At 39.9% G+C, this 21,169-nt stretch overlaps 1 protein-coding gene across 3 annotated transcripts in view; it reads right to left on the reverse strand.

Annotated features, from left to right (window-relative positions):
- Positions 1 to 16,644, reverse strand: part of SMAD2 (SMAD family member 2) — a 40,316-nt gene extending 23,672 nt beyond the window's left edge. For all 3 annotated transcript variants that reach the window (XM_009278436.2, XM_019471848.1, XM_019471849.1), the window contains exon 1: positions 16,356 to 16,644. In XM_009278436.2, the coding sequence (XP_009276711.1) occupies positions 16,356 to 16,591 (236 nt within the window). In that variant the 5' untranslated portion in view covers positions 16,592 to 16,644. The remainder of the gene's footprint in view (positions 1 to 16,355) is intronic.
- Between the last annotated feature and the right edge of the window lie 4,525 nt (positions 16,645 to 21,169).

Raw genomic sequence — 21,169 nt, forward strand, 5'->3', positions numbered from 1 at the left:
GTGTCACCTACTCACTCAAATGTACATAACCAGGCATTCACATTCATCAAATGGCATGATTCAAAGCTACAGCAGTTCATTCCTGCTTGTGAATGATGTGAAGTAACACATTTTTCTTGCAACAGAAAATGTAAAGATTCAGTAATTCAGTATGAAATAATGATTTTTCTTCTAAGCACCTGCTAGAGGGATGAGCTAATATCTTGACTAATGCCTAATAAAAAGCACAAGTGTGAATTCCTCTTAAAAACAATTTACACAGGTCACAGTGGCACTCATCCTTAAGAGGAACATCGACAAGATTCTTCCATGGAAACCATTCTGTGATAGACATTGGGGTAGAAAAGCAGACACCTAGAAAAGTTCTGTTAAAGGGTAGTATTAGCAACCAGATTAAAAGGATATTTACACATGTTATAAGTACAGGTGGGCAGTTAGTTTGCTTACAGATTCTTCTATTCTTCAAAGGAGAAACAGAGCCTGTTAAGTCTAGGAAAAGGATATTAAGTAATGTCTAAAAGAGCCCTGGACTCCAGAAAAGAAAGCTCTTACAGAACTGAAAGCACAGGTTTCTCTCTCAGTACAAACTCAACAATAGTAAAACTGGCAGCTGGGGCACTCGGCTCCCACAATTATGAGTGCTTCCCCAAGTGCCTCTAACCCCTTAGATTTACTTTTATTTAAGCAATTGGTCTTACATACGTAAGAAAAAAAAAAGCCTTATTTGCCCTCTCCCCCAGCATCCAAAAGCAGACTTTTTCTTCAAGGATATGCAATACAGAAAGATTACTTGCTCAAAACAGTAACTGTACCTTCTCTCCCTGCCTCCCTCCTCCCCACACACACACACATTCAGGACATACTATGTCCAAGAAAGAAATGCTTATGTATGTGCATATTTAGTGGAATATAAACCAGGAACCATTACACAAGATCTTGTAATCAGAACCCTTTTATGAATAAAGTTTACGTAGAATTTTTTGCAATACATTCAAAATCATTACATCAAATACAAAATGCAGCATCTGAACTGAGGAAAATGACTTAAGTAACCTTCCTTATAAATGGATGTATGCTAAAAAATTAACACATAACCAGAAAAGCAGGAGGCACAGGATACAATTAACCTCTCTAACACTGTGGGAAAAGAAAAAAAAAGTAATTGAACAACTCCCATTTACTTCAGCTTAAACTTTAAGGATGTCCACAGGGGACGCAAAAGTGGAACATGAGGTACAAAAGATACTCTGTTACAGCCTAACATCTGAGCCGCCCATTGCTCATTTCAGGGCCAGTAGCTAGTTTCTTCCAGTTTTGCAGAGTGCCAGGCCAACAAGTCATCTTGATGAACAGTATATGCTTCTGTTGCTTTTTCTAAAGGCACACTTCTTCCTGGTCACATGTTCAACAAACTGCCTACAAAGGCAAAAATACAGATATAAGGCAGGCCTCTTCAAAGCACTTTATCCTCATCCCTTCTCCCAAATCCTGACATGCTATCCCAGGCACTGTCAGACAAAATAAAGCAGCCAACAATCAGTGTTACCTTTATTTTTCTCTCGATGCTAGGAGATGCTCGAAGGATAGCACCTCAGAGTTCAAGAGCAATTTTTCCAGGATGCCATGGAAACCAAGCAGAAGTAAAATATTTATTTCTTTTCTTGTTGTCCATATGGCCTGTTCCGATGCAGATCCTATCAAGGAGTCTTTACTCTCTGTTCAAAGTCAGGTGGAGAGCAGCCTGCAAACTTGTAAGCTTCTAAATGGCAAGGTCAAGCAGCACAGAGATGGTGTTCAGGACTAAGAAATAAAAGGCATGCAGTACAGCTCGGCCTCCCTTAAGAGTCAGCAGGGAGCTGGCCACAAGTCTTATGCTAGAGACTGAAGACGGAGCATGCAAAAGCAGCCTATGGAAATCATGAGCTAACAGCTTTGCTGGGAAACTTGCCCTACAGTTCCCCACTCCCAATATAACACCACAGCTTTTAGCAGCTGCAGTTTGTATCTCAAACTCTGAAGCAGTCTTACTGGAGATAAGATGAACCACAACACAGATTTACTCCCCCCAGTCATATGTTCAAAAAAGCCATCAAAAACAGTGACTTGTAGATGCCCTGCATCTAGTGTGGACGACATACGTACAACAGTATTCACAATGGCAGCTCCCCAGAGACTAACAAGGCAGGACAAAAAAACCCCCAAACAACAACAAAAAAAAGAGACTATCATGTGGATCCACAAGCTCTGAGGACATGGTTGTTTGTACATTAAGATGGCATTCTTGAAATGATAACTTGGAATTCCTACACTGCTTTCATTTGTTACACTATCATTTCCAATAAAGGCTTTCTGATTGCTGTATTATTTTGCAGTTTCTTACAGTATCTTCAGAAATGTAAATACAGCGCTTCAACTGATATAGAAGTTTGCAAGTTTGAAATTCCCACAGCTGAAAGTACTGTGTTCATTACATGTCTGAGCAAACTCATGTTGAAGATAAGGTATCTGTATTTCATTTGAGAACATCACACTTGAAAATGTCTTTGGACTTTCTGACAAAAGCTTTCCAGAGAACACAAGACCACCACCTCCTGAAAGAAATAAAGGATCAGAACTCTGTTATCGGAGTAAAGGAAACACAACCAGGAACACACGCTCCAAAAACGTCCATTTAGGAAAAGAATCAGAGCTCCAGGTAGCTAGCGAGACGTTGCACCACATCATGTAGCAGGCAGCTATGAAGCAAGTATGTTCAGCAGCTCAGTCTAGCTGAGAAATCACCATCTGTCCTCCACTCTCATTATACCATGCCTATGAAAACAGTTGATCAAGCAATTCCTTTCTAATATTTAAATTGCCACTGAAATGCTCCAACTAAAGAGACAGATGACTAGCACGGTCTTCCAGACTGGGAACAATGTCAAGCTGTTAAATACCTTTTACTTGCAAGTTACATAAGGAACGAACAACTTAACAGATTCATCTCAATTTCATTTCACACCACATGTGGTTACTTTTTCTTTTTTCTGTTTTGTATTAGTAAGCAATATCATGCAGTGAGTTAAGATGACACCCAATGCAGTTTCACAGATTAACGTTCTGTATGATCCTTTAACAGATCCAGAAGTATCAAAGGACAAAGTATCTTTATAGGAAGACATATCCATCACAATACTGGCTGATCTATCCACAACAAATTGGTTTGTTAACAGCAGATAGCAATCTCATAGAAGATCACACTTTCAAGACATAAACAGACCTCGGCATACACATTTCAGGACTAGCACCAGACAGACATTAAAAAATGACCTTTATCTCAAGTTCTCTAACCGCTATTAGTCATAGTAGGTGCAGTGAAAGCTTTTCCCACAAGCTAACAGGTACAGCTACCAAGGGCTAAGTCAAATAATTTTTCTCAAGTAGTCCGTCATCTTCCAAGTGGGTGAGCGGTTGATGCTACCGCATGAGTGGGCTGTTTTGCAACTGATGGGCAGCTGAAAAAAGATGTGACATTTTGACTAACCTCAAACTAGTGGGTATTTGGGGTAGTGAGAGGGAGGGATTAGCTCTGCAAGACACGTATCTTATCCATGTTCCTTGGAAAATATGCTAACATGGCAAAAACTTAGAACAACAGTTACAGGATCTTTTAATACCTCATTTCAAGCTGAAGCTGCCTCTGGACAGCTTCCCCTATGAATTACACACCCATCTCGAGAAACCCAGGGAGACAAGTGAACACAGAATATATAGTGTAATTATATATAAAGTGCTCAATGCAGGGAAGCCACTACTCCACGCCAGAACGACCCCTGTTGCAGCCCAAGCCATGTATACCTAGCAGAAAATTGGTGAAACAGAGAATACATTGAACTTGACCCATGTCCAAACAAGAGACTATCTCTAAAAATGAAAATGCAAAGAAACATCAAGTATCATATAGCTAAGGCATGCAGTGTTTCCTATAAGATATTTCAAATGAAGTTAAGGTTTGAATCATAGAGGAAGCTTCCCCAAGCGACGTATTGAGGAAGAGAACAGAATGGTACTTTGGCCATGACTGTTACGTCATTTTGATAAATATGTAAATACAAAAATTAAGTCTGACAATGACGTTACCTTCACTCACAGCAATGCCCATATTTTATGAGAATTAAAGAAAATTCACAACTAGCAAGGAAGCCATAAAAGGCTTGAAGAGTTTCAGCGTTCAGGTACAAGAAAGCAGTATTTAATTTTTAAAATGAACTTAGCATGTTTGCTGAGATACTATATTGCCTTATGTGCTTAGCAAAGGCAAAATCAAGAGAGACTTAATAGCTAAGGTGCCTAACTACAGGCCTCTGCTCTCCTCAGGCCCAGAACAGAATACTGGACCCCCCATTAGATACTACTGACAGAAAATCTGAGTATGCAGGGGACACCCCTACAACAAGAATCAAAATCTATTTTCTGAGCTTCGCTGCCCAGAGCTAGACAGAAAGGAATTGTTAAGATCATGGACAAGTCCTGAGGTCTTCGGCATCTTGCTCACGATCCACACCCAGAACACGCATCTGAAGGCGATGCCCACAAGCACTCTTGCCTCACATGCAATTGCTTAACAGTTAAAGCACTTTCCCAGGACATCCAACAGTTTCTTTTCGTCACTCCACCTAACAGGAGTCAACCCTGATCTACCACCATCTGCCCTCTGCTGAGGTGGCAGTTGCCCTGCTCTCTCTCCCTGTCCTACTGCAGCCAAAAAGATGAGAGTTTCAAAGGCCTGAGGAACATTAGCGTTCAAGTAAACGGTTATGTGGCTTCTCGCTGCAAGGAGAGCTGCTTAAATCCTTCTTGGAATGTCTGTGGTTATTGGCCAGAATGTTGAAGGGTTCCCACATGATGAACAGACACGCTGACACTGTGCTCCAGTAAAAACGTCTTCCCATCATTGAACAGACTATTACAGACAGCATTTTTAAAATGGCTGCCACCAATGCAGCTTGCAACAGGCACCATCACTTTAGTAGGCCTTCTGTTCTCCTACTATATTCATCTAATTAAGACATATAGGGGATAGCAAAACATTGATTTTTGGTTACTAACTGTGCTTAGACAAGGAATCAAGTCTGCAAGACAGGTACATGGGACAGAGTCAGAACATTACACAGAAAATTTAAATACAAAGGAACTAAAAAGGTATTTTCATTATTAGCTTTGTGGAATTCATCAGAACGGACACACTTGAATTCCTCCCTGATACGGCCCTTAAGTTTCTATTCAAGTCTCCCCCACTATAACAGAAGGGGCGATTTGTTACAGAAAGATGTAAAGACCTATCAATAAGCTTTGGCGGTTGGATGCTGCGCTGCTGTAAACTTACACAAACACAGCAAGGTTCAGAAGTGGTTCTTGGAAAATGCAGTCGGAGTCCATGAAATTCACATTTGAGTTGTCTGCTAAAGAAAAGAGACTTTTTCAACCAAAGACTCAAGAGTCAAACACTATTTCAAACGCAACTTTCCATGCCACAAAGCTGAAAGAGTCCACATTCTTTGTTCAAAATTTCAAAACTACAGCACGAGTTAAAATTATTTCAAGTATCAACAGAGGAACTTGACTTGAAGCCTCCCACAAAACTAAGAGGAAGTGAAGACCAGTTCTGGGATGTAACTCACCAATTCAACTAAACAGTAACTTTGAAATTCTGCATTTAAGCAAAACTCAGAGTTTGCTTCTTTTGCATCAGGCTTTTCTCTGTCCAGTACCTAAGAAAAGATAACCCAAGCATCCAAAGAAATGGTCGGTTTACCTACAGTTACAGGCAAAGACTCTAAATGAAAACTTTCAATTCTTGACCTCTTGAAACTTGCTTGTACATTTCGGAATAAAAAGCCACAATTTGGGGGATCTTTTCTGAACAAACGCTGAAGTCAGATTACTGTGCAGCACTTGTCCAAGGGGATTTCCCCAATCTCATTGTTCTTCTGCCAGTTTTGAAGCATATGCAGCGAGATGTGAACTTACTCCAGCTCCCGATTGTTCTCTTGTATCCTGCCGGTCTGCTTCAAACAATGCAGCATGACAGAAGCCAACAAAAGCTGTTCATGATGAGACTACGGCATTGCATACAGTAAATTTTAGAAGTTTTCCACCAATCAGCACTGCAACCAAGTCAGAGTAAGTGAACAGAAACAAGTAGTAAACAAGACACAGGAAATTACTTTTATTAAATTAGCAGGTGTAGATTACAAGCAGGATTAAATCAGCAGGGAACCCGTTAACTAGCTATTTGTGTTCAAAGCTGCAGCAGTAAAAGAACTGCAGTATGTTGTTTATCCTATAAATTCTTCCTAGGCTAACAGCCTGAGCTACACAATTGGGAAGGCTTTCCTGCAAAATTGCTCTGGTTATCATAAAACATTCACACTAGTGAAAACAGCACTCAGGTGTTTTGTTACAGTACCAAGAAAACTAAATTGGCTGACTTCTACAAAAGAAGAATATAATGAGGAAAAGAATCTTTGCCACACTGAATAGTTGGCCTGATATAAAGACACTAATTACTACAGTAAGCCAGGGAATAGTTTAGCATTGACTTGGGCTGACTAAAGCCCCAATTCCTTTATTGGAGAAAAATAAGTACTATTTATGAGATAATTTGGGGCTCAATACTGACAATAAAGCACAGTCAACTTATTTTTCTTGAGTGACCAACATGTCTTCTTAACGGCAGCATGAAGTGTCAGATACAGATATTATTCTTCCTAGTTAGAGCTTTGTACCTGGATCCACTGAGCAGGTAAGTCACTAAAGTAATCACAAGTAGCTATTTTTCACGTGCTTAAAATTCAACAGCCCCAGCATCGGTTGTTAACCTGCCAAACAATTAATGGCATAATAATCAAGCAAGCTTTAACAGTTATTTTTGGTTCTGACTTTTCCTGCTTCTTACCATTAAGGCAATCCTAATGAGGAGCAACAGTAACTTGAAGCTAAAAAACTTCCACAAATTCCAACAACTTTTCACCCCTAAGTTTGCTTTCCATATCACTGATATTCCAATGGGAACAATGACTTAAACTCCCTAACCAAATAATTCAGCTTATACCAGGGAGGTGGGGAGGTGGCATTATCACATGTCTTACAAAAATTCATCTCAATTTACAGACTGAAAAATGACAGCAAATTAAAAACTTGTAAGGTTACCTGGGAAAAAGCAGCAGAGCCAAGGCCAGAATCCACATCCTCTGAGCCTTTATCCAGTTAGTATACAACATAGTCCCCAAAATTCAACAATTTTTCCTCCTGACTCGAGGGGCAAGCTCCTTTGAACTATGCAGCATTTTGCTATTGGCCAAGTATCTTGCACATTTATATTTTTACACGTTGACCTACCTCAAATGACATGCCAATACTTTCTGCTTGGCATATCAACTCTGTAACAAATTACGTGGGTAAGTCATGTGGCTTTCTGAATTGCACAAGCTTAAAGCTGGCAGCCCTAAGTTTCTTTGTTTAATACTCTAAGACTTCCTTTTTCAGGATGACATTAATATTATAAGATGCTGTAACCTGAACTGTGTCTACACTAAAGCTTAACCTTAGTTACAGCAATTCAGTCCTCAACATCAGCCACAGCTGTGCAACAAACCAAGTTAACAGTTACGTTTTAGTATTTTTAATAAAACCTCACTCAATTACACTTGAACACAACCACTACTCTTAATTTCAATCAACACTGCGTTAGAAGGCTAGAAAACTTAAGTCTTCAAATTCATCTTCTAAAGAATGACTTACCTACACTACAGCAAGGCCCAAACTGCTGTAATACGCAGCGTCTAGGCAGTGCCCTACTGATTGCACATATATTCTTCTGTACACAGATATCAGGAATAAGGTCTTGCTGCTAAAGTGGCCATTCAAGTAGGAAGTGCTGGTAGAGGAAAAATGTACTATTAGGAAAAAAAGCATTCTCTTATGCTCATATTAATCCTGCATCCTACCCTACACATCAAATACACTGATGCTGTGAATCAAACAGGAGAAAGCAAGCATAGTTTAACTTGAGGCTATAATTTTTAAGATAGTTTTGTAGTTCAAGGAAATGTGTAAGAGTAGATTTCAAACAGGTAGTACAAAACTGTCTCACTGATTGCTTACCTCAAGTTTAGAAATTAAATTTCATAGAGACTTGAAGTCAAACTTGACATGAATTTTTATTTCCCATTATATGTCCATGCAGCATCTAAAGGTGTTCTGCAACCTAGAATTTAAGCATGTCATTTTACATATATATAATTAGGGCCAGCATCCTTCTGTCTACAATGACACCATCCTGAACATTTGGAAACTAAGAAGGGCTGGACCCATTTATCTTTGGACAGGAGATGGTCTTAGAAAACAAGGTACCAGCTTCTGCCACCCCAGCTCCGAGAAAGACCCCAAGGGAGTTAGTGCAGTCTCTCAGAGCACTCTTGTTCTCTCTGCACACTAATCCAGACTGCACAATACAGCACTACAGAACACGGACCAGTTGAAAGCTGTCATCATAAAGTTCTTGAAAGAAACTCTCAACACAGATTAGAAGACACTGCAAAACATCAGAAAAACACCCCCAAAGTCAACTCGCCACTTTCAGCAACAACGGACAGTTTCTCTTGCAGGACTGTCTCTTCACATTTTGCGTTCAGGCTGTGCAGGTGGACTCTATTCACCTGGCAAGCAGCTGCCTGTCTGTTTGCAAGGCCTGACATTCGGGCTGCACAACACCATTTACTAAGAGGAAGTCGGGAAGCTACAAAGCAAGCTGCTGCAGGAGTATGTACGCACGGGGCAAACTCTGAGATGAAGAGATGTCACACACAACAGGAAGCCACTGCAAAGCACACCATCATTCTGTCCCTACTGCCCTGCGGAGGCCAGAGCCTGGCGCGACACACTTAGAAACCACCAAAAACTTCCTTTAGTCTTTTACAGAGAATGTAAAGACAACATTCAAGCCCCACCATAATTACGGGACTGAGAAGAGCAAGGGCAATTTGATCCTCCTGCTACACCTTTCCAGTGAACACAGCCGAAGTCTTCACAGCACCAGCTATCACAAGCAGGATCAGGGGATTTTGAAGCTAATCTTGGCCAACACTCCCCAAAATCTCAGCCATCTCTCACCATACTTCCAGGAAAGATCACTTTGGCCTTGTTCTAAAGCATTATTTTTACTGAAATTCCAACAAGAGAAAAGCAGAGGGGGCTCTGCTTCATCCTCAATAATCCTGTCATGAGAAAAAGGAGTCAGCTTATCAACAAACAATTTACAAGCACGCTCTTCCTGTAATCTTAGCAATAAAAATGGTGCTTTAGTGTATTCTGATGTACTGTCTTAAATATCTATACTTATTTTAGAAAGCTTAAGATGTTCAACTATAGTCTTCAAACATTTATAGAACCAATTTACATCTAAGTGAATGCATCCAGACTGAAATATGGTATATGGTTTGAAGACGTTCTTTATACGTAGCAGTTCTCAGCTTGTGAGCTATGATTAAGAATCAATGCCCATCCCCAGTGTGAAGAGTGAATTATCCCAGCTCTGCTACAAACTAACAGACAGTGCCAAGTTCTGTTTCTGGGAAAACAGACTTCACCTCTGTCTGGATAGCAATGTTATTTTAGGATCTACCGTGCCAATCCAACCGCCTGCTGTTGTCCTCTTAGCTAACTCGCTCATAGTTCAGCAGCAGATGTTGGGCACTCTCCTAAAACAGTTTCCAGAGGAACTTTCCACATGCCACCCCCCCCAGTGTAATTGTTGAAATCACCCATATCCTATGGCTTTAACCTGAGAAGGAATAAAAATTTCTGTATTGCTATCCTCTGAAGTAACCTATTTTGGGGAAGATCTTAAAGCTTGAAAACAATCTAACCTATTTTGGGGAAGATCTTAAAGCTTGAAAACAATCTATTCTAGAAGCCACATTAGCTTGACAACTCTGCTCTACGGGTGATCAAAAGCATCCCTAAAACTAGGTTACTGCATGCAGCTATGTGATCACTTTCCTGACAAATATTCCCAAGGAATTAAAAAAAAACCAACCATGCTAAGTGGTAGCACAGGTTATATTCGAGAAGAACTGTGCCCTTTAGACCTAAATTAGAAATTACTTTTTACTCAGTTATGTGAAGAAAACAAGCATCAAAATGTCATCATTTTAAAAGATTTGTTTGCTCTCAAACAGCAGTTCCAAGCCAGTTGTCCCATCTTTAAACAGGTCTTTTCTTTGCCTAGTTTACTTTTGCAGTTAACTCCTTTGTAGATGCTTTGATCGGCACTAACAAGTTCCATGTATGGAGGCTTCTATTAACTAATAAAGAGAGCCAGCCTTCAGAAAACAATTTTAACATGTGCCATAAGCTATGCCTAGGTTGCTTATCTTATCCACAATGCTAACTCACAGCAGGGAACGAAGAAAGGGCTGCAGGACAAGCAAGCGAAGGAGTAACATCAGCAAAATAGAGAAATACATAGTTTCTTTAGATAATTTTGACCATGTCAAATGGTCTTGCCTTCACACGTTTGATGAACTTGCACCAGATTCTGCAGTTTTAAGTATCTGAATCCTTGTAAAATACACCAGAAGTACAACAAAATTAAGATGTACTGGATTTATTTCCTGGACACTGTAAGCAAATAAAAGAAGTCAAGTGTCAATAGCATTAGTCACTTTAAGACCAAGAGCAGCCTTTTAGGCTCAGAAGTCACATGGAAAAGAAACTCCTGGATATGTAGATTTTTGCTTCACAAAAAAAAAAACCATTACAGCCTTCAGAAGCAGTCAATATACTACTACATTTTTACTTTCTTAAGGAAAAAATATTAAAAAGGTATTCTGAATGCAATGCTTAAATACCACCACCACGCTATTTCCTCAGGAGAATCAGGGTGTGATTGGTTCCATGATAGCAGTTTAAAGAGTTATCAGCCTTCACTATTGGCTGAAGCGAAAGATATGCAACAGGTATGGTTTTAAAATACTACTTCATCCTAGCAAGCTCTAAGAAGCAGCAGTGCTAGTGAAATTCGTCAGTAAGTAGCTCCTAATTTCAATGCCAACCAGCCACTTCACTTGCAGCTGTCTGCTTCGCATTCCCAACACTCCCTCACAATCTTCCATATTCCCAAAACCATGGAACCCATTGCAGGGTTTCTTCTTTGCCTCTGGATGGTACAAAAAAAATGCAGAATTCATCTCATATTTGAAGCAGAAGCCAGGTGCTTCAGAAGTCTAATTGTTGACTGTAAATTCCACAAATCAGCTACATTCTTCAAAAAACAACGGCAGGATTTGAGCCCCTCTCACTTAAGTCAGAATTGGGAGGCTGCAGAAAAAGCAAAAATAAGCTTCTGAAAACCAGGAATCAGAGCAAGGGATGCTATCCTCATGTTAAGCAAGAAGGACAGAGGGCACAGATAAGACTGCATTTTCTACATACATATTGAACTGTTAAGCAAGAAAAAACATTTTTCACATAATACCTTCTAAAACTCTAATGCCACAGCAGGCTGGAAAGCAAGGGTTTGACAGGAGTATTAGCCTTCTCTCTGCGCTGGAAGCAACTGCTGCATTTTGCCTAAGACTCTAAAGCATTTGCATGGTACTAGCACCCCAGCAAAGAATCTCTGAATTGGGATTTAAGGAAGTTGGTCTTAAAACCTTACTTCAGCCAGTAATCTGCCAGATCACTTTCCATCAACATTCAACATTGCTTTGCTTTTGCGCTGTAGTTTCCTCTAACAAAGCAGTGATAAAATTTGCCTCCTCTGCAGACACACAGGACCTCCCATTAAAGCTAAGATTCAAGTGTTAAGTCCCATTCCACACACAGTATCAAAAGCAAGTTTACGTAGTAACTGTAGTATAACTACTACTATTAACAGCAACACAAATTCTATCCGTTCAAGAAGAAAGTTAAGTTATCAATCAGGAAGTTGTTTGATGCTGTATCAAACCCTTCTACAGTACTGAGATGAGTACGCAAACATCTGGAAAGAGAAAATGGAGGTATACTGTTACAGATGCATCTTTTAGCTGCCCCCTTCCTCCCAACTACAAATAGCCTTTGTCAGGGCATGCATGAAAGCTATATTCACTATGCAGAGCTAACACGAATGAAAGCTAGAGATGCTGAGATTGATGGGAGGCACCTATCTCTTCTTTATCCTCCCGCATATGCTGGAAGGAAAAAAGGTGCACCTATACATTGAGTGATCTCATATGCCTCAGTTCAGCATTGCATCATGCAGACCACATCAGCAGTAGAACAGGGAAGCTGCCAGCAAGGAGATAAGATACAGCAGTGCTCTGCGGGTTCAACAATGGGTAAGCGAAAGCAGAGTGCAAGACGGAATCTTCTGGGGAAGACTGGATGGGTTACAACATGCAGTAAATGAGGACTACAGTTGTACCTGGGGAGTACTCCATATAGGCAGGTCATCTCCATTACTACTCATCCTTCATATAAGATAAGGCCCTAAATACAGTTGTCACATTACCCAAATGTTGGCATGGAAGCAGAACTCAGCATGTGATACGGATGTACGCAGTTACAGCTCAGGAAGGACACAGTCAGTTCTGCATTAATTTTCAGATATGTGTGCTCTAGAGGAACATAAGACATCACAAAGGAGTCTAAACTCAATGCTTCCCTTCCTCTAGGTTTGTTTGGGTTTTTTTAAATTTTAAAAATATAGGAGGTACAACAGCCCAGGTCAACATTATCCCAAACCTACTCCAACCAAACTCTATTATTAGTTGTACATTATCAGGCATTTTACAAGAGCAACTACATTTTGGTAAGTTTTATTTAAAAGAAGCAAGAAGAAAGCATGAAGCAGATCTATTCTCTTTTTAAGACAGAAAAACCACACAGCTGATCACACCAAAATACTGGGACACTGAAACTAGTCATTTGTGTTTCCCTACTTTGGAGTCTAATACTCCGTTCGGTCACCTCTGAAATTACTTTTTAAATAATGAAGACAGACTATGAATATGCCAGCTGACTGTTTGCTACGTGGCATGGTTTGGTTTGTTAAAGGCTTGGATTTTAGCTATCACTAGTTACAAAGTATTTATTTCAACAGAACAATCCGTGCTAATAAGGAAGAAACTGCTCCATTAGGAGACAACTTATACAAATGGATGCTCATGCTCTGTTTCGTCACTGACTGCTTCTTGTGCTCCACTTGTGTCAAAACTGCAAGGGAGAGCACAAAGACGGGATCTTAAATTCTACCGAATTACGTATTTTAGAAAAGTGAACTCACGTGCCAACATTTAGTTTTAGGATACACAGGGATTATGTGATTAGAATCCCGCTGGCTTGCTGGGAGGAGTCAGCAAGATAACTACAAATTACTTAGAGGGCTAGTGTCAAAAGGACCTCTGTACTTATTTAGCCTCTGCTCTAGATTACTGACCCACTTATGAAGAGCTAAGCACCCCTGCTGTGCGATGCCAACACCCACTCCATCTGTTTGCTTCTGCTTTCTCACAACCTCTATTAGTCTGCGTAAGAAGTTGTGTTAATTACCACATGAGCAGCTTTTCCATAGTACACACAGTATCAGCCTCACTTAGTATGTAGTCACCTTGACAAACAGCACAGAAACAGAACAATCCTAATCGCAGCAGGATTACCAATGACATACAAGAAGCATATGCAGATTTCTGAAGAGGCAATTTAGTTCAGCTTTTGTCCAAGCTGCTCTCAGTTTTGAGAAAACCTTGTAGGTGTTTATTTGTTTTAGGTGTCAATGATGAAAAAGTATGGTAGAGTTAAGTACTGCATCAACTCTCTGGAAATCTCCAAGGGGACCAGAAATTTCTGAAACCGCAAGTGAAACTTCTGTTGAGGGAATAATGGAACAGTTGCAAACAGAAGCATCCCACAACACTTGTCAATATTTACACTAAGTTAAACAGTATTAGTAATTAAATCTAAAGCTAGTTAAAAAAAAAAACCCCACACAAAACCAAACACAAAAACCCTCCCCAAGCAGAAGAATGTTTTGAAAGTTAGCCCAGCTGTCACATCAGAACTGCACCTCAACAGCTTACCACCTCAAACTTCCTACTGACTAAGAAGAAAAAAAAAGTTTCAAATTCAGCATTTTATTATTTATCCCTGCTGATCTGCAGATCTTTAAGACGTTCATTAAAGTGGGTCCTCAAGCAGCAGTTTCATTAACGTACTAAATCCAAGAACAAGAATCTCCAGAAGTCATTACAGTAGTGAGTTGACATTTGTTCTTTCTTGGGAAACCAGACTACTGTTGTCAAAGTGAAATAGTATCAACAGTCCAAAAGCCAACTATGAAACTCAAGAATTCTGTATAGCACTGCTGGCAACCCTGATATCTCACCCCTTAATACCAAAGCCATTTCTTAGTTTAAAATTAAACCCTGTATAATAGCCAACACCACTTGAAGAGCTCTCTAGCTACCAGCTTACCCCTAAGGTAATCAAGAAAAGTAAAACCTAGGTCCAGTCCTTTTTACAGCTGACTGGACAAGAGAATGAGAATGAGAACAGTACATCACAGCCCAGCAAGAACTGCTGGTCACAACATGGAGGCTATACAGAGTACAATAGAGCTTCATATTCTGTTTTAAAGAATTATTTACTATGACTACTTTAACACAAAAGGTCACGCAAGCAGGAGGAGAGATTCAAATACAGACAAGTAGACTAGGAAAACAATGATATATTAGCATACTGTTTGTATCTTCCAACATCATCTGCAAAATGAAATTTCGACAATTATTCTTCTGAAGTAGCAATATTTACTATTACTACTACTATCCCCAGTACCCCTGCAGGAGAGCTCTAGGAAGTCTAAGAGCTCTAAAAGTTAGATACACATATTATCAAGTGCATGGCATATTTGGCTTCTGTCGTACGAAATGCCTTCCAATTAAGCATTCTGTCTTTGTCGTGGTAAAGACTTGCTAAATACATAGTCATCTCATGTCAAGTCAGGAAATATATATCCCTACAGGTTTCAATCTTAGTCTACTGATATACACTAAGACAAGAAAGCTCCAATATTTTATTTCTGATTGTTTTCCAGCTGGCAAAAGGAAGCAAGAAGAAGGGAAACCCGCAGAATTTTGGGACTGCTCTAGGGAAGAAAATACATGGGGGGCAGCATTAGAAACAAATTTGTGAACAGAAAAGAGAGAACAGAATTATAGTAGTAATTCATTCAGAGCATACTCATGATTTTCCCAGAAAGCTGTGTCAATTCTAAAAGAGAATGCTAAAACCATTATCAGATAACACCTATAACCCATTTGATACATGGAAATCATTACTGACACCAGTCAAATCTAGCTTGCGCTATGATTAATGCAAAGCTTAAAAGTAGCTGGGATGAATGTGCTAATACAGAAAGTAAGGTCATAAACCAGACGCAGTTTCTCTCCCCTAGAAATTATTTTAAGAGTCGAGGGGCCAAGTGCCCAGAATATTTCTGTGCCACCAGATCCTCTAACTTTTTCATAGAAAAACACACCTGTGAAGTGATTTGATACTTATGTCGCACGTACTGAGCTTACACATGCACCTTAGGGGGATTTCTGTACAACGCGAATCGAGAGCAGACTGCATTATACTTACAGACGTAACCCTTGCCTCTCGCACAGCAGTTGCTATGAATTAAGTTGAGAAAGTCAAAGGGGTAGAATGCAAGTCGCTCACCTAAATGTATATACATATCAGAAGAGCAGTTCTAGAAATACTCCAAGTTATTAAATAAAAAGCACTTTCATTAACCAATAACAAATAATAATTACAGTAAATAAACTGGTCTTCAGACAACCTGCCTCCAAAGATAAAATGTCCCTTTCAAAAGGGAGAATGGATGCAGCTTGTACAACTTACATGAAACTACAACTGAAAATAATTAGATGACTGAAGTGTTGACCAAGGAAAAACTAGTCTTTTTTTTTTTTAACTGGAAGTGTAGGTTCAAGTATGCCCCTCCGATTATAGACAGGGTTATTAAATAAAAGCATAAGGCAGTGCTACAAACTAAGAGCTGTGCTAGGCACCACCAGAATACATATAAATTGGAATCTACGTAGTAATGAAAATTGAAATGTAAAGTTATTATTAGAAACTGTGACTTTACAAAGCATGTGATTCAGTTGTAAGCAAGCACTACGTAAAACCAAAATAGGTTTTAAAGAATTTTTAAAGAACCAAAAGCATGCAACTGATTTTTTAGTCATTTGTTCACAGGATAGCCGAAACATCCATTTCATCATTTCTTAAGTGGTTGTAACAATTTCAAACACAACAGCACTTACCTCGGTATCGTCACACATTTTGTATTGCAATTCTGAGTGGTAATTGCCTTCTCAAGCTCATCCAGCTGTCCTGTTTTCTTTAGCTTCTTGACCAAGCTTTTCACTGCTTTTTCACACCACTTTTCCTCCTGACCATTCTGCTCACCACCACCAGCCCCTCCAGAGCCACCAGCAGATTTTTTCCACCCCAGAAGTCTCTTCACAACTGGTGGAGTGAATGGCAATATGGATGACATGACTTTCACCAGACAGAACACTCAGCAAGCAATAAATTAGAGATTCCCGTCTGAGCCCTAAAAACACAAACCAAAACAGACACGTTAGCACTGAGGTTTCACATGAAACAAATACCTTGCTTAGGACCTCTCATTACCAAATGCTATAGGACACTGCATCCCCAAACAAGTCAGATAATACTTCAGAAGTAGTCTGCATCATGGTTAGGTACTTCATCAATAGTTAAAATGCAAGTCTGCTGCAGACTCTTCAACAGTTAGTGCAGACTAAGGTTACTGTTGGATTAGACATTTCATTTTTCCTCAAGTCTTTCCTGGCTAAAGTCAACTCCAGCAAAAATACAGAAGTTAACTTGAGTCTAGCTTTGCACCTAGGCTGCCTGGTTTTAGTCATTTATTAAAATTTTCCACAAGTGATTGACAAATTGCATACACATATATGCATGTTCTGCCCGTCTCCAAATCAATTTAGCAAGCAAAATTGTGTTTGGAATGTCATTTAGTCATTACGGCTTGACAGAAGTCTTCCAACAGCCAGCCATTTCACGAGCCTTTTCTCATGTTGTTTGTCATATTTTAAATAACTACCAATTTTTGTTCCACTAGGGACATCCAATTTGAAATTCACTCATAAGTTTGGTAATAAGCTTATTCCCATCTTTCTTTCAATCTAGAGTTCAACGGCCTACAGATAAGGAATCTTCTCAACTGGCAGTACCTAAAATCATCAAGTCTTTCAAGATTCATTAAGGATATTTAAAAATCTTAGTTTGCAGGCACCCGAGTAGAAGAACTGTCTGTTTTTGATTTTGATAGCCTTTTATTCAGTATCAACTACCCAATCAGGATGTTTATATAAAATGAAAGATTAGAAAGGATGCTGAAACTTGGGCTATGTTTAGCATTCACTGCGATTTGCACTTCAAATAATTTAGAAGAGAAATTTAGAAAAAACATCTTGGTTTTGCAGCTTCTATTAAGCTAGTTTTCGGTATTAAAACGTAAGTCCCAAATCAACCATATTATTTCAGGCAGAAAGCTGTTAGAAATTGCTTGAAGACGTAAGGGTCCCATGGATAGAAGTATGGCACTGAAGTCAAACCCAACCTTATTTCCAGGCAGCAAACGGGTATTCGAACTCCAGAAAGGTACCTTATTTCCAAGCTGTGCAAGTTAGTTCAGTCAGCTGAAAATACCTTGTCTTAGCTAAGAGCTAACACCACCTTCAGGCTACTCGATTTGAGCTTTCAAGGCAGCTTACATGTCTCTCCATCCTTTACAGGCGCATGCCTCACTTCTATCCAAAATACACCAACTTCATCTTATTGAAATTTCCCATCTGCAAAACAGCATGGTTGACTTGGGATACTTCAGGATATAGCATTCATGGCTAATTTATGCCTTGTCACATCTCTGCTGTTTCAGAGAGGACCAACAAGTCAAACACTAGATCATATTCTACAGGTAACTTTAAATCATAACTTTTCAACTTCCACAAAACAGAACATTCAGTAGGAATGACATTTCAGTTTCAACTAAATCATACCTCCATACACCAGCTTCTGAGAGCACCTAAAATACGACTGAAGCAAGAATTGTAGTTTTCTGGGGTCAAGGAGACAGAGGTTCCAATTAACAGAGACTCAAGAGTAACACTGGTAATTTATGCAAAAAACCCCCCTTCAAAATAATCGATCCTGAATCACAGAATGGTTTGGGTTGGAAGGGACCTCTAAAGGCCATCTAGTCCAACCCCTCTGCAACGAGCAGGGACATCTTCAACTAGATCAGGTCGCTCAGAGCCCCGTCCAACCTGACCTGGAATGTTTCCAGGGATGGGGCACCCACCCCCTCTCTGGGCAACCTGTCCCAGTGCCTCACCACCCTCAGTGTAAAAAATTTCTTCCTCATATCCAATCTAAACCTACTCTCTTTTAGTTTAAAACCACTGACCCTTGTCCTGTCAGTAGAGGCCTTGGTGAAAAGTCAAAGCATTCATTTTCACACAAGACTATAACATGAAAAGAACTTTTATTCTTTCAGAAACGTTAAATTATTACAGAATTGTCCCCGATATTTCAGACTGCAGGTTTTGCAGCCAAACCACTGACTTGTCCTGTCAGTAGAGGCCTTGGTGAAAAGTCAAAGCATTCATTTTCACACAAGACTATAACATGAAAAGAACTTTTATTCTTTCAGAAACGTTAAATTATTACAGAATTGTCCCCGATATTTCAGACTGCAGGTTTTGCAGCCTGCAAAAGCATTGCACTGGAGCCCCGGCTGCAGCAAACAAGAAAAATAAACTCAATATCCAACATTTTCAAATTAAACACTAAGACACTCAGGGTACGGTTTCATAGGGAGCCAAGCCAACACAACAGCTTCCTGCCACTGGAAGCCCAGGTCTCCTTCCTTTCTTTCCTATGGCACCACCACCACCTCAGCACCACTAATACCTTTGCACAAAGACTCAGCTAGGTAACCAAGTAAAAACTGATCAAGTTGGGTTTTTTTGCCAAGTTAGTTCTCTTTCAGGTTAACACGTTGCACCAGCTCACACATGGTACTCTAAGTTGAGGTGAGTTACAGGAGCACGGATGGAAGGCTCCAGCCCCAGCCTTCAGCAGCGGTGTTAGGGTTGACTGCATCACTGGAAATGCAACCTGGGCATGCACTTTAATTTAGATCATTTATTTTGGTGGCAAAGCCAAATTAAGAAGTCTTAGACCCTTTTCCACATGATCTGAACTGTTCACGGGCCTGGGAGTGAACCTCATTAGAACCCTAATCCAGTACACTGGGTAGCTCCAGAGATGAAACAGGAGGCTTGCATGGCCTCGGCTGTTTTAAGAAACACTCACACTAGGTTTCTGAAACAGGGAACGACAGTCACTTGGAGCTTTGTAAAAAGACTTCAACATTTGAGCAAGGCCAACATTAGGTGCTTCAGAGGCACACGCAAGAAATTCAGAAAGACCAAACCAAAGAGGATAGCCTCTTTTGCTGCAAAGATCCCGTTTTAAACACTAGCAACTGATGGTTTAATATCTGAACATCGAATTCAATGCCGACAGATGTAGGCAACCAAGTACCAGTATCATTGCTTATCCACACCCCAATTCTTCTGCTGTTTATTGACACATAATATACGTATTTCCTGTTCTTTACCTTCAGATTTGACACCTTTCAATGCCCCACAATACTCCTTTGACTATCAGCCTTATAAAACACACGCTTCAGCAGGGTCTCATTTACCACCAAGGTAAATTGCCTATTCTTCCAGGCCCTCTAAACATTCTCAATGCTTTTATCTAATTTCTCAGCTTTACAATATTCCTTGTGATGAGGTGTCCAATTTTGCAGTATTCTCTCCCTTAAGACATAACACTGATCTATATATCACTTTCTGTATTCTCTGGTGCTTTACTTTTTTTTTTAAACTAAGATTTGCTTTTCTGCTTCAAAAGCACATTGAGTGATTTAAGTCTTGCAGGGGGAAAGAATTTAGAAACCCCATACATTTCAGTTTTTCTTGATATTTGAACTCTCATACTATTTTTGACATACTCAGAGGCAAAAAAGAAAAAATCTTTCTTTTCCCATTTCCAAAGGACCGTCAGCTCAGACCTAACTAATCAGAAATTTCCAGATGTTATACTTAGTTTTAACCAGTTCCCTTGCAGACCTTTGCTCATGCAGTTTCTGTAGATGTCAGAAAGCACAGGTTGATCTGCTACCCCTGTGAAAATTAAGCTTTTTTTTTTAAAAAAAGCAAAACCACAAAGGGACACACTTAAAGAGCCCTTTATTACAATGATTATTGCAGCTTAGCAGCTACTTAAAAAAAAAAAACAAAACACAACATACACCACAGCTGCAGACTAAGAGTTTGGGAGGCTTAAACTAACTTCTTCCTTCTAGGTATTGTTTTGCCATGTCAGGGATTTGCCAGCAGTATCAATAAGAATTTCACTTAGTTATTCCAGTAGTGACCCCGTGTCTTTCAAAGGCTGAGCAGAGAGAATCTGACACAAGTAGGACAGGACTTCATTCAGCTTAATACTTCGGCCGACTGCGATGAGTACTCATAAGAGAATACTTCAGCCAGCTTAATTTATGTAAAAGTGGTACTCTGCTCCAAGCCTAGAGGAGGTGCTGCAAAGTGCAAGGCATGGTTAGGCTGAACTGGGAGCAATTTTGATAAATGCAAATTATGCAAGGAAAAAGCAGCAATAAAGGCATTAATAAGAAATACCCTACTGGGTCAGAAGAGCAGTGCATCTAGTCTTGTGCTCTGTCTCCAAAGGTGGCAAAAGGACACCCTACTCAAGGAAAGCAGATGAGCCTGGCCGTTTTATGTAGCCCATTCTCCCCATAGTTCAGCATCTTAAACTGCTACAGCAGGAAATTAAAGGCTACATTCCTGCCTATTCCCTTTAGCACCCATTTATGAACCTGCTGTCCACAAATTCATCTAACCGCTTTTTGAACCTGCCTCCACAACCTCTTGTGGCAGACAGCACCAGAGTTTAACTGCCCACTGCCTGAAGAAGTACTTTTAGCTGTTTTAATTTG

This window comes from Aptenodytes forsteri, unplaced genomic scaffold, assembly GCF_000699145.1.
Source record: "Aptenodytes forsteri isolate BGI_AS27 unplaced genomic scaffold, ASM69914v1 Scaffold178, whole genome shotgun sequence".
NCBI lineage: Eukaryota > Metazoa > Chordata > Aves > Sphenisciformes > Spheniscidae > Aptenodytes > Aptenodytes forsteri.